This window comes from Poecilia mexicana, unplaced genomic scaffold (assembly GCF_051168715.1).
Source record: "Poecilia mexicana isolate PSO_F unplaced genomic scaffold, ASM5116871v1 scaffold_3, whole genome shotgun sequence".
In the NCBI taxonomy this organism is placed as follows: domain Eukaryota; kingdom Metazoa; phylum Chordata; class Actinopteri; order Cyprinodontiformes; family Poeciliidae; genus Poecilia; species Poecilia mexicana.
This window is the reverse complement of record NW_028263372.1, coordinates 12,572,184-12,586,332: the sequence shown is the minus strand read 5'-3', so window position 1 is coordinate 12,586,332 and position 14,149 is coordinate 12,572,184. Positions and strand designations below refer to the sequence as shown.

General features: G+C 43.2%; 1 protein-coding gene across 6 annotated transcripts in view; it reads left to right on the top strand.

Moving 5' to 3' along the window:
- Positions 1–708: 708 nt before the first annotated feature.
- The window catches only part of tle3b (TLE family member 3, transcriptional corepressor b), a 28,241-nt gene continuing 14,800 nt past the window's right edge, over positions 709–14,149 (top strand). For 3 of the 6 annotated variants that reach the window (XM_088004176.1, XM_015005852.2, XM_088004175.1), the window contains exons 1-7: positions 709–1,177; positions 1,638–1,887; positions 2,292–2,392; positions 2,638–2,701; positions 4,285–4,329; positions 11,236–11,298; positions 12,102–12,176. In XM_088004176.1, coding sequence (XP_087860302.1) covers positions 1,864–1,887; positions 2,292–2,392; positions 2,638–2,701; positions 4,285–4,329; positions 11,236–11,298; positions 12,102–12,176 — 372 coding nt within the window. In that variant the 5' untranslated portion in view covers positions 709–1,177; positions 1,638–1,863. Of the gene's footprint in view, positions 1,178–1,637; positions 1,888–2,291; positions 2,393–2,637; positions 2,702–4,284; positions 4,330–11,235; positions 11,299–12,101; positions 12,207–14,149 lie in introns of all 6 variants that reach the window. The other 3 variants (XM_088004174.1, XM_088004173.1, XM_015005851.2) reach the window with 2 other exon arrangements.

Genomic DNA, 14,149 nt, shown 5'->3' with positions numbered 1-14,149 from the left:
TAGAGAGCAGTGAGGCGGCGGTACAGGTCCCCACGTGGGGAGTGTAGAGCGAGCAGCACATGATAGGCGGAGGCACGGAGGTGTTGTAGTCTTCCTATTGATGGTGATAGGAAAGCTTGTACACGCTTAAGGTCTCGTTAGAAATAGGTCGATCAATTCAAGTCACTCAAAGGACGTTCTGCTGTAGATAAAGCATCTTTTTATATTCTGCGAATTTGAGGTTTTAGTAAATGCATGTGCTTTATTGTTGCTTTTGGGTTGATAACCAAGCGAGCATGTTTTTTTTATTTGTATTTCTGTCTCTTTCTTGTAGAAGTCTCATCTTCACGTTCCAATACTAATATTTATTTTAGGGTGACATTGCCTTCATTTATATATGTTCACCTGGCATTTAAATTGCTTAAATAAGCATACCTCTGGGGGTGACGTTCACACCACAGACGTCCTTGGATGACCAGAGTTTAATAGATGTAGACGGCATTTGCTCTGCTTCGCTGAAATGGACGAACATATAAATTATTACCTTTGTTTTGAACAAGTTGTTGAACGCTCAGAATGTTACTTCACATCCAAAATGGCGACCGTGTGAGGTCACTGTATTTGTCCAATGAGAACGTCTGTTTTCTTCCAACCCCACGTGGGGATGCCGCTCAGTGATTGGTTGCTCGTGCTGAGCTCCGACGCGGAGCCTGATTGGTTGGTGCGGGGCCCTCTCTCAGCAGTGAGGTCCTCGTGTCAGTGCACAGTCTGTGTGTGGTACAGCGCGCGGCGGAGGAACTGGGTACCCAACGGCAGGCTGGCGGTGAATTTCACAACGCTCGATATTTTAACACAAAATAACTGGTTCAGTCGACAGTTCGTACTATCAGGAGCTACTGGAGAACTGGCGTACTGCTACAGGATCTAACTTAGCCTGTTTTGAAGTTGTCTGCGGTCGAGGACTCGTCCAGCGTCCGATCGGACGGACGGAGCGACGCTCTCCGCCTCGGAATCACCGGGCTTTAAAGGACTCTCAAGGGGCCGAACAAGACGAAGCGTACAAATACAGGAACGACGAAAAGACATCTTTGTTTTGCTCTTTAAGTCGTCAGTGGCGGTGGAAAGTCGATGATATTCCGCAGTGTGTGGATACTATTTCTTACCTGTATAGAGGAAGGAGGAATCAGTCGAGACAAAGGTAAAAAGGGCTTCACGGAGAGAGCCGCTAACGAGGCGAGTGGTGGTGTGGCTTTTATGGGAGCAGACTTCTTGTTTTCTGATCACCTCGGACCACCAAAACACTGTAGATTTTCTCTCTTATTATTACGGAGAACTCGGTGCATTTATAAGAAAAGCGAAGCATCGTGTCCCTGTGGGTGTATTCAAAACTAAAACTTTGGGATTTATTCTCATACTTGGGAAATGTATCGCATTTTTCTTACTGCGATGCACACTTAGCCATCTGGTAAAGAATCTGTCATATCTAGGAAAATATTTTCAAAATCGCCCCCAAAGAGCGACTTTATTGTCATTATTTTTTTTATTATTTTTACGTAACCGACTCCGCGGTTAGGTCACTAAGGTGAAATTGGTGTTGCTTTGTGTTTTTGTTTATGTGATCCAGCTCCTGAGCGGTGCCCCGTTTTCTGTTTGTTTAGGTCCAAAGCGAGGCTGAGGAGGTGACACATCCACTGGTCGGGGGTCTGAAAGTGCGCCTGGCAGCCCAGAAAAAGGCTTTGTCCGCCGCCATCCTGCGTTTACAGGGGAGGGGGTGGCGGTGATTTACCGCACCTTCTCTGGGATTTACGACCAAGAAAAAAAAAAAAAAAAAAAAAAGGTGGGGGGGAGAAAAACACATCGATTCCCTTGTGTAAAAGGCTCGACATGTATCCACAAGGCCGGCATCCGGTGAGTATAGCTGCCTTTGTCACTGTTTGTGCGTTGATGCAAATAAAGCACCCTTTTAAAAAAATTGCTTAATTACCTGAGAATTGAGCTGTTGCTATTTATGGCTTGAGTTGGTGCCAAGGTGTGTTGCACCTTGTGTATGGTTTACATCATTGTGCAAATTTGTTGTCAAAACGACAAGAGCCATTTATGCAGTAGTTCTGTGTGGATGGATTAAGTGGGTGACTTACTGGTAGATCACAGATGAAGGCAGCCTTCTTTCTGTTCTGCTTCTTGAGGCTCAGCAGACGCATAAAAAGCCACAAAGAGATAAAGACCTGGGTTTAGCGAGAAAAAGCAGGAGGTGGTGGCAGGAAAGTTATCTGCTGATGATGTTTACACCTGCGGTGTTTCCACTCTTTCAGGCACCTCACCAACCAGGGCAGCCTGGCTTCAAGTTCACGGTGGCAGAGTCCTGCGATAGGATCAAAGACGAATTTCAGTTCCTTCAGGCCCAGTACCACAGGTAATGACTAACTGACTGTAAACAGCTCTGGCTTCCTGGAAACAATAGGAAGAGGAAGCTGCTACTGGTCGCTCCTTTATTGTAGCCTCATGCACACCAAGCTGACACTTGCGGCGTATAAAATCTAAACTGCTTTCTCACGTTTACTATAAACACTTGATGACGTTTGCTTTTTTGATGGCTCTCTGTTCGGATCGTATTCAGTAAACGCCTTCTCTCGTTTTGTTTTTCTTTCTTCCTACAAGTCTCAAAGTTGAGTACGATAAACTGGCCAACGAAAAGACTGAAATGCAGCGCCACTATGTCATGGTAAGTACAATAATTGCAAGCCATGAATCTGATTTAATGCCGCACCCTCCCATTTGCCTCAGGTGAAAAGTCACAGGTGGTGCAACCGAGTTGTTTTTCCAAGATCTTGTTAGATTGTTGACTCACGCTTGTTTTCATTGGACGAGGAGGAGCAGGGTGGGGGTTAAGGGGCCGTTGAAATTCTAGACAGGGTCAAATGTCCAGCTATTGATCGTAGGGTGTGACGACCCCGTCCCATCTGTGTCTCTGGGTTCCTCTTTGTGCCCCTCCACCCTAACACACCTAACAGGATCCAAAGGAAGTTAATGGCTCCTCTGCTGGCTTTGTGCTTGAATCAGTGGGTTTCCTGTGTGTGCCTTATTGTTTTATTTTAGTAACCTCCTCAGAGTGAAACAAGTGTCACAACCACAGCTTTCTCAGACAGGGGAAGAGTGTGAGTCTGCTCAGACTTGCTGCCAACATGTTTCCTGTTTGATCAGATGTCAAGTGGACAGCTCTAAGTACATGTGTTAGAACCACATGTGGCCCAAGAGAGCACCTTTGATTGGCTTTTGTTATTCCCCCCCACACCCCCCCGGTGGTGAAACTCCCAACAATCATTTTCATCAAACTTTCTAACCCAAGAATCATTTTTCATGCGTAGTCTCTCAGATTGATGTTGCAAAATTTTAAGTTAGTCAACAGCTGGGCCTATTAGCTATAATTAGTCCAGGATTCAGTTTAATTAGAAGTTTTCCTGCTGCTCAGTGTAAAAACGGTGAACAAAACATGGTGGGATATTACTGCTTGTATTCAAAGATTATTAGTATTTGAAATTGTAAATGCTTGCAACTGCTTTTAAGATGAGGTTTAATGTAAAAGTGCGCTCAGACAATTTGTGCTATACTGAGTTCAGAGTTCATAAAACAGGGACAAAAACAGATGGTTTTGTAAACATGACCCAACTCAAAGGTTCTTGCCAACACAAGCTTCATTGAGCGTCCACAGAGCAATCTGTCTCCCTACTGGTGTGTCCACATAATATTATTGTTTATGTTAAAGGACTAATGACGGACAAGGTGTCGATTTCATTTTTTTGAATCTTCTTTTTGTTATGATAAGGTGTTATCAGCAGCTGTAAATCGTGTGTCTTTGGTAAACAACTACACTTTACTTTGGATCTGGTTAGTTTGGCTTTTGACCATCACAGAAAGTGTTTTTTTGTTTTTGTTTGTTTTTTGTTTGTCAGGTCTTTGAGGTCATAGGTTGGGGTTGTGTTTAAAGGCAACCTGTCACTCAGACGAAACCAGTCTTCTGTTGCTGACACAGTAAAAAGTACACGAATATCGTCGACTGATTTGGTCAAAGTTGTTCTGCTTTTTTCGTTCACTCCTTTCCTAAAGCTTCTGCCCAGCATCTCCTTTGTGGTTATAATAAACATATCTTAGTCTTTAATTTTCTCATCACTGGGTCAAAACGAATTACCTAGAACCACTTGTGTTAAACTGATTAGGGTGAGTATTTGAGGATAAATACCTGCCTTTGAGTCTGACATATTTTTGAAGTGAAAAGTCTGAGGTTTGTTTTGTCTCTTTTTTTTCCAGTACTACGAGATGTCCTATGGACTCAACATTGAGATGCACAAACAGGTATGTAGCCACATCAGATATGGTCTATGTACATCCAAAACACTTATGTTTTTGTTTTTTCCTCCCCTAGTGTTTGAAGAGTATAAACATGTGCATGCATGCATATCTGACCTTAGTTCCTGCCCTTATCCCTAAATGCTTTTCAGAGGCGTACCCATACAGGCTTCCTGTTGTAGAAATGCTGACAGGTTAAACAACATTAAGGGCACACTCTCTGATGAGGCGGTTGATGAGATTAAAGTATCTGGCAGACAAACTGGCGATGTATGCTTTTGAGTGGTTTGTCTTAGGCTAGTGGGTTTTTTCTTCTGCCAGTAGATGTTTGAATTTCCATGACTAAGGAATCTAAAAGCTCATCTAATCAGCGGACACGCTGCTATCACCCCATAGACGAACTGGAAGAATATCCAGTTTGTTTCCCACCACCTAAAGAGTCTTTTCGGTAGCAGAGAAGTCGTTTCTGTGTTTCACAACCGTCTTGTTAGTTTGTTTCTGTCGTGTTTCACACGTTGAAGGAAGCAACAGTAACTTCAGTGGAGCTTTACAGAAACGCCTGAACAATAGAACGTAATACTGACTCATTTGGATGGCTTGCTGAAATTCATTATTCACAATCCTCTACCTGAAACTGCCCTGGAGCTCCCAGGAACTGAGGCACCACAGTCAACGACTTTGGTTTGCAGAAATGTTTGGCATTTAACGCCCGCATCAGGCTCCGAGTGGATAGGAGACGATTGTTGATTCAAGTTAAGGATTTTAATAGTTTGTCAAAAGAAAAGAGGAAAAGAAAACAATTTGTGCCATAAATAATACAATGGCTCATGATGTGAAGAGGCCCAAGTCGACGCTAATGAAGGAAACACCAAGATACTTGAAAAAACCTGGAAAAAGAATCAAATGAACCACTGAATGGACTTTTGCTTTCTGCAGGAATACCTTAGAGAAATGTGAAGCTGACTTGGTTTGACTTTTGGACTTTTTATGTAAAGTGATCAATGTGTCAACATGAAGTTAGCTTTCCCTGGCTTCTGGTGAATTTTTATTTTTGTAAGCCTTGGCTTAAATTATCTGGGTTACAGCCTTGTGGAAACTGTGGACAAGCAAAAATTGCATCATATGTTTATCTTTCCCACACTGCCCCCTCATGCATTCATTCACATAAATGTGCCCACATACTCACCGTTTTCCAAGCGTTCAGTTTGTCAAGCGTTCAGTTTGTGAATACTGACGCATGGCGTATTGTAATAGATGCTTGTAGTAGGAATTAATCAGCTTATATTAAGGCAACACAATCAGTAATACCTGTGGTTTCTCTCTGCCCAGTGATCGCTTTATGACCACTGTGCAGAAAATGTAAGAAAAAAAAAAAGAGTAAAAAAATGATCAGTAGTAGTGACCTAATCATTCTGTACCTCATAACTTAAGACAGACCTACAGATATCACACCTGTATCAAATGACTTCATGACATGTTGAAGAGGTAAATTCAACCAATTGATTCAGGTGTGTTGGAGCAGGGATGCATCTAAAAGTTTCAGGACAGTATTTCTTGAGGACTGGAGTTGGAGACCCCCTTACTGAACTTGTTTTTTTCTCGCTAAACTTTTTTCTCAGTTTGAGTGTCGTGAAACTCGTAGAAGTGAATCATTTAAGACTGTAAGTGGTGTGTTATGTCAATGGAAGATGTAAGCAGGGGATTTAAAACTCAGTTCCTGGCTGTTGTTGAGCATGAGATCAAAAGTATAAACAAACAAAAGTATGTTGGCTGCAGTGGAATAGATAAACCTTTGAGTTTGTGAGGATTACCAGCCTCATCTCTCCTGTTGGCACCAAAAATAAACGCTTCTCACCTAGCGTGTGACAAGATGTCCTGTAAAAACCAGACGACATTCTTTTAGACCCCATTAACTCCTCCATTAACATTTTCAGAAGCAGGCCCTTTTTTTTTCCAGGGGCAGTATTATGTAAAGTAGACTCATATTATGTTAGCTTTACATTATGTTACTGTAAAGTTACTCCATGTTATCAAAAACCTACATGGAGTGTTAGATTTTTTTTCATGTATGTTTGAGAAATCCTTGAATTTTTAAAGAGATAGAGATTTCAAGGCGTTAAATTATAAAGTCAAATTTCTTTCAAGTCATTTTAGATGTATGTAGTATTTTTATAGCAACTGAAGTTAACATAGTTACTTCATTGCGCTATAAAATAGCACTATGTGCCTGGAAAACTCATAATACTTCCCCTTTTTAAACTTTTTATTGCTTCCTCAGATCTATTTTTATTATTTTTTTGTCTCCCCGTTTATACCGTCGTATTTTTTCATCGCCCCTCCCACCACCGCAGCAAGGGGACATGAAAGATGGCCCCCGTGTCACTAGCAGTACAATATGATGTACGAGAGTGGCAGTACGTGAGAGAGGCGGGGGGGCGAGATGAAGAATGGTGGGGTGGAGGCCTTGTGGCCGTGAGATCCAGAAGGTTAATGGCATCGGCGGGAGGGGAGCCCGGTTGGAGGAGCAGCACGCCGCTTCGTTTATGCGCTATAGTTGGCACCCGCTACACTAACTAGATGCGTTTTCTGATCATCAAGGCAGCCAAGCCTGCCAGCCCTATCCCCTTTCTGGGCTTTTTATCAGCGGTAAAGCAGGTAGGAGTGATACGCGGCCCAAAACGAGTGGGAAGAAAGCGTGGATGTAATCTGGAGACTAGGCGTTCCGGGGTAAATGGGTTAATCGACTTGTCCTGTGCATCTCCTTTGTTTGTCAATAAGCCCAGCGGAGAGCTCTCTGAATAATTTATTGCTCCTGCCACCCTCCTTCCTTTTTCTTTCTCCCTCTCCCATCCCTGCTGAACAAGTGTTTGTGATGACATCAGCGAGAGGTAAACAGACGGCCCCTCGCCGTCGCCGTTGTTCATACGAACGGCTGCAGGCTGGATTATTGGAAGCAGGCGGGCGTGTTGCTTTGCTTGCGTTGAAGATTTATTGTAGTGTGGAAAAAAAAACAAAACACACACATTATAAATTCACTTTGTTGTTACCCCAACAAATCTGGACTAAAAAGGAACTCGTGCATAAACACACACACACACATACACGCACACACACACACATATCTATAAATATCCCAACACAGAAACACTGTTTGTGTCTACTTACACAAACATACAGTAATTGAGGTTCCAGCACACTGTTTCCCCTCTATGGTACTGCTGAGCAGAGCGGTTGTCATGAAAGGGACGGTGTGTGTGTGTGTGTGTGTGTGTGTGTGGCTGCCGGGAGGTAATTTGTTTTGACAGTGTCTCTTATGATGGCAAAAAGTGCAGGGTGGAGGTAATCACCCTTGCTTGCTGTCAATAAGTGATTTTAATTAGCGCAGCTCATTAGGCTGCCTCAGCAACATGCCCTGCTGACTGTGGTGGAGGTGTGTGTGCGTTTGTGAGTGGGGTGGAGAGGTGTGGGGGGTTGCTTTGTTTTCAACTCCCTCTGCTCTCTGTCTGGCTGGATGTTTATCACTTTCATGCCTCCTTATGTTTTAAGCTTAGCTTTTTGCCTGTCCATTCCAATTAGAGCTAGGATTAAATGGAATCATAGGGATTCAAAGTGAACTTATGGCATTTTCATAGATATAGCGATTATCCGATTCGTCACTTGTTGAGTGAGCGAAGGTGGTGGGGGTGGGAGAAAGTGTTTTATCGGGTCTGTTTCCTGGAGAAAGGAGGAATAGGGAGGAAGGAGAAACGGAGCTTGTGCAAATGAATAATTTATAGTGGATTCCTGGAATTGTTTGCCAAGGTGATGATGGTCGATCTGTCTCAAAGCCAAAACAAACTGAGTAGGAGAACACACACACACACACACACCCACGCTCAGGAGAGTTTGATGAGGTTACTCGGGGCTGCGAGACGTGCTTTATTTTGATAGCAAGGCCGGAGAAGTTGGTGAAGGAGTGTTGCACTATTATTGTTTGGGGTGTATGTTTCCTAACTGGCTGGTGTTAGGATTCAAACAGAGGAATGTTATCTGTCACAATTGCTCTGCTTCCATAGGTTTCCCTGCAGAAATGTTGCTTCTATCTCTGCATATTGGCTCTAACTAAATTGTCACGCACATTCAAAATGCTCCTCATGCATTCGTAATGAACAAGGTACCTCTAAGTGGCTCTTTCTTCCTCTTGCCCTGGCTGAGAAGATAATTCCCAAACAGCCATCTCTGCCTCCTCATCATATGCCACTTGTTTTCCTCGCCAATTGAATCCTCGTCAGAGACTCGGCTCTCCACTCGGGGGGCTAATGCCTGGAGCGACAAACAGCCAAACGGCTTTCAACGCGCCATTGACAGAGGGATGCGGTGGAGAGAGCGGGCCTCTCCAAGCTCTGGTGCTCCTAGACAACGCTGAGTACCTGTAATTGTGGAGCTGCAGTGAAAAGCTTCAGCTGGCTCAAAGGCCTCTGTTTCCAGCGGCTTTAAGTGACTATAAACCTGTCTCTGCTGCTGAAAGCTCTGTGGAAAAATGGTTACTTCAAAAAAAAAAAAAAAAATGAAGTGGTCCTGTTTTGGCTTCTGTAAGCCCACAGCGGGTGTTTTCTGCATGTTCATGTTTAGCTGTCAGGAATCTGTCCAAACACACTTGTCCTCATTACCCTCACTGGGTGAACAGAGGAACGAAATCGGGAAAGGACGAAGAAAATAGTGCATTTAAGTGCATCGACACCTTCTATTTAAAGCCACATATGGAGGTGGGCAGTATGGACTTGGCATCTTATTTAATTGAACTATTATGATCATCATAAAGATTACAATTAAAAATTATTTTTTAGGTAACTATGTTTGTGACTGCATGGCACAGCAATCGTAGTGCCACAAACACAAATATTATCCTTGAAAAATATTCCCATTTGAAATGGGCTTTTTCACTTGTCCACTTAGTGCGATTCTTATCACCAAACTGCACACAGTAACTGCATTTTATCATGTTTTCAAAGTCACTGATATTTATTGATAACAAACAGTGGACAAAATAACAAATATGACATTTCTTATCATACTGCCGACTTCCTCTTGTATTTACCGTCGGTAAGTGAAATCTTATCGATGAATCAAAATTCTTACCACTCTTATCCCCAGATGAGTTTTGGGCTGAAGTCACCATCATGGTCAAACATTTTCAGAACATTTAGCTACAAAGAAGCAGCATTTTTTTTTTTTCCACATTACTCCAGCTCTTTTCTCTGCCACACCGCCCGATAATACATTCAACAAAAAACGGCGGAGTGCAGCGCCTGAATTCCACGGATGTTTCTGGCCTCAAACGGTGGCCCTGAAGTGGTGATTGGCTGTGAGCAAATGGATGCCTTTGTGTGTAATGCAGTTGCGTTAATAGCCAAGTGCATCAGCATACAGCTGTTTCTACAAGCCCTGGGCTGCTCCCCCTGCAGCCATTTCCAGGCAAGTGGCGTAACACTGAAACACACTCACCCTGCCAGTGTCATTGTATACACTCTCCCCCCCCACCCCCCCCGAAATCCCTGGTAATGATGATGCTTTATGAGTCTCCAAAGAGTCCCCCACCCTTCCTCCATGTCAGCTCACCATCCGCCCGCACCCCCTCCTCACCCGCCTCCGCATTCCCAGTTATCCCTCATTAATTTCCCGTGCCGATCAGATCGACAGGCTGAAAATTCAATTTAATGACCTGCCTCTGTGCTGCTCCTAATATGATTTTACAGGCTGTTCTGGTCAGAGCCCCTCAGCCCAATTTACATAACGATAAGCCGTGCCAGATAGCGTTGCCCCGGCAACAGAAGAGGGGAGGACTAGAGGAGGAGAAAGGAAGAGGAAGGGCATAGAAGAGAGGAGTGGAATTAGCATGAAGGGGGTGTGAAGAAGCTTTGGGAGGGAGAAAGCGCCGTCCGTTTGAGGTCAAACAGGGGTTGTGAGATAAATCCTGACAGGACAGCAAAGGTCTGCCCCTCTCCTCCCTCCCCTCTTCGTCTCCTGCTCCCCCTGAAAATGAAAAGGGTGACAGAGGTTTTCCAGAAAGCTACTGGCACCCCCTGTCTCTCCCCCTTTTCACATTCAAACAAGGTTAAGGAGTAAATGAGTGGAATGCAGCGGCGTCCAAAATGGCGGGAAGGACCTCTTCAACCCACACACACCTGCTGGTCCTCCACCCCTAATCTCTCAGAATCAATTAGTTCACCTCCCCTGGTTCAGTCAAACCGCATTACCGTAGTGTCAAATCAGAGGATTTCTCTCCTCCATTCATCGCCGCTTCCACCCCCTTTCACTCCGCTTCCCACTTTTGTGTTCCTCTTGTGCTCCTCGACTCTGCGGAAAGTGCAGGATTTAAAAAGGGAAATTGGCTCGGGCAAAATGTCATGGGACCTCCGAGTGCAGTAAGACGGGCAGCGCAGCGTATCCATTTGCCCAAATGCGGCGCTGTAAAGTGCATTATGTACATTGAGCCCCCGCAGTATCAGCTTACTCTGCCGGCTAATATTATGTGGTCGATACCAAAGATGGCTCTGATAGATAGGGCTGGAGAGTTAACCTGTCTGCTTCAGCGTGCCCTCTCCCTCTCCCCCTCTCTCTTTATAGGCCGTAATTATGAAGTATGGACCTCATTAGGCTCTCTCCAGCCAGATGGTATTAGCATATTTCAGCCTCCTAATGAAATAAAGACTTGAGCTTAATGGAAGTATCGCAGAGGAGGGGGGGAAGTAAATTTGTTCTTGGGCGGTCCCAATTTAGTTAGAAATACAATTTGCTTAGAAAGTGCATGTTTTACCCAGATGGACGCTGCAAACAGTTTGGTTTTATAGGTAATTAAACTGCTCAGTCTGTTGGTGCATGCGACGCATCACAAGCGTGCTCTTCTAATATTTTCTTTCTTCTCTCCTGCAGACGGAAATTGCCAAACGCCTCAATGCAATCCTGGCTCAGATCATGCCGTTCTTGTCACAAGAGGTGAGTTTTAGCCGTGGAAGCTGCACCTTAAAGGAAACAAGTTAGTTTCTGTCATGCCGAACATGAAGAATTCAAAACATTAAAACAGAGGAGGCTGTTGCTTGAAGCTGATTGGTTGCTTGTTGTAGCATCTTCCAAAAGATTACGTTTTAACAGAGGTGGGTAGAGAACCCAAAAATCGTACTCAAGTATGAGTAGCACTACTTCAGCATGTTGTTTCTCAAGTGAAAGTTAAAAAGTAGCCGTCCAAGATATTACTCAAGTAAGAGCAGAAAAGTATTTGGTAAAAATGAAACTCTAGCACTGAGTAACTGATTAAAATGGCAATAATTTAATATTTTAAGATTGCATCATCAGACAGACCAAAGTATAAAGTTATCAAGATCAAAATGAAAATAATTCATTACAAAATAACAAAACCAGGCAAAAAGAAAAAAAAAATCCAAATTAGTTTCTTTCAGTATCAGTATAAACATTGTTCATTTATCGTGACAGCGGTCAAATCAAAATCGTAAATGTATCACAATAAATGATGAACAATAATAAATAAATGCCCAGTCCTAGTACAGAGTAGTAAAAATACTCCTAAAAGTAAATTTTTTCCCCAAACATAACTAGTTCTACTCGACTCTGATTATTAATTTTACTGTTCTGACCTCAGTTTATTCCCACCTGGGTTATCTTTTAATGAAGGAGTGAAGGGTCTATTTTCTACTTGGAGAAGCAGCAGACGTCTGAATGTGTTCTTTTTAGCTGAACTCTTCTCCATGTCGTGTCTGATCTTTTGTGTTTGTGTCCTGCAGCATCAACAGCAGGTGGCTCAAGCTGTTGAGAGGGCTAAGCAGGTGACAATGACTGAGCTGAATGCTATCATCGGGGTACGTGGACTTCCCAATCTGCCTCTGACTGTGTGTATACCCCCTCTTCTTCTTTCATTTAACCCAGAAGCAGGGACAAAACTGCATTCACAGAGGAGGAGCAGCACTTCTCATACATTTACTGACCTCTAAAGGGTGCTACATTATGGCTTTGGATTCATTTCAACCCCATCTTCATCTGAAGGGCTACATTTAAGAGAAATTCTGAAAAGGAGGTCTAATCTGGTAGAAAAAATTGGAATAATTGATAAAAATCTGCAGCAATGTTGCTGTTTCTGTTTATTTTTAAGCTGTGCCACGGTCCTTTCACTTGTGCAGACTTGTCCCTGTCTTGAGTGGTTTATTAATTTTAGAGCACAAAATGTTTACCATGATCTGTCAATGTGGTGTTCACCGCTGTAATTTCTCTGATTGTTGCAATTTTCAGCTCATAGGGAGTCGCTCCACAGCGAGCCTCTGCTCTGAAGCGGTCTTCCAGCTGGGATCAGATTATAGAGTTCCTCACATTTCACTTTGCTTGCTCTTTAATTACATGAAGGTTTTCAGCCAACTGGCTTACCTTTACCTCTGGACCAGAGAATTAAAGTGTTCAGGTCAGGACTAGGTTTGGGATTGCAGCCGAGATACCAGGGACTGTGCAGGCGTTGAACATCTGTAAAATAGATGGGATTAAAGTTCAGGTTACGCAGAACGACCCAGTGTGGAGAGCAGGGACGTCTCCTGTCGGTCGCACTTGTGAGAAATCTCAATTTACTTGATGGTTTGTACAGCTGTGGGTCTAACATTTACAAGACTTAATGTTTCTTCCATTCCAGGTTTACAATTATGGCTTAACTGACCTGTGAAGTAAATCCAGTCTTTTGATTTTCCAGGTTTTTGATCAGACAACCTCAAACGTTTTATCTAAAATGTTGTTGGTTGTAGCTTTTCTCACTGTTATTTACAATACAGAAAAACATCTGGCTTTCCATAGGACTGGAGTTTATTATCAAAAACTTTGAGCCAAATGAGACCAAAACAGTTACTGACCTTTAGTTTCCACTAAATGACGTTCACTTTCAGACATGCAGGCTTTAGATTAGCTCCGGTTTTATTTGAAGGTTGAAATCTGAGTGGCTGCAGCGCGGACTGCACACAACAAAGCAGACACCGAGAAATTGTTCTGCCCTCTTCTCCTCCGTTTTCTAGCCAGAGGCGACACATGATTGAATCTTATTCGACAAGTGTCAGAGGTGCTGCGTCATTTGCATGCTCCTACCTTCATTTCCATAAGTCCTACATTAAACAAGATAGTATCTGGATACTGGTTGGCGCGGCAGCTACAGGTGGCATGCTGCTCTTCACATGTCATGTAAATACTAATCGGTGGGAGATGGCACAAACCTCTACACCTGGCTGCTTTTAATATCACTACGGCTCATTTGCTTACCACGATGGCCTCTTCTTTACATGTTTTGTTTGGATATATTTACGGTAGTTTTTTTTTTTTTTTTTAACTTAAGTGTGCTAGAATTTTATCTTTAAGGTGCAACCAGTTGGATGAGTTTTTTTCTACTGCTTAACAATCGAAATAAGTGAAAACTTTTTTTTTTAATACAGAAAAGCAACTGAGAATCTGATAATGCAAATGACCAACAGGTTTATTCCTGTTGTGGCTCAATTCTCCCCATCGCACTCATAGTGTCTGCTTGGTTGGTCTGCGGTCGGCTTTCTAGGGTTGCTTGTTTCTGTGATCCCTTTAAAGGGAAAGTAAAATTCAACTTGGATTGTTTCTGTTCTTTCCTTTTCATCCGGCCAACATGGATGCCACGGATTCTCCAGAACCTTTGCTGCCAAGCTGGAATATCTTTGTCCTTCCTCTCTGCCCCCTTTGTTGTTTTTAAAATATCTTGCGGTCTAATTTTCTTTTCTTTCGATGACTGAAGAAATGCTGATGAGCTGCAGAACCTGTTGTAAGCCACAGTGGGTAATGC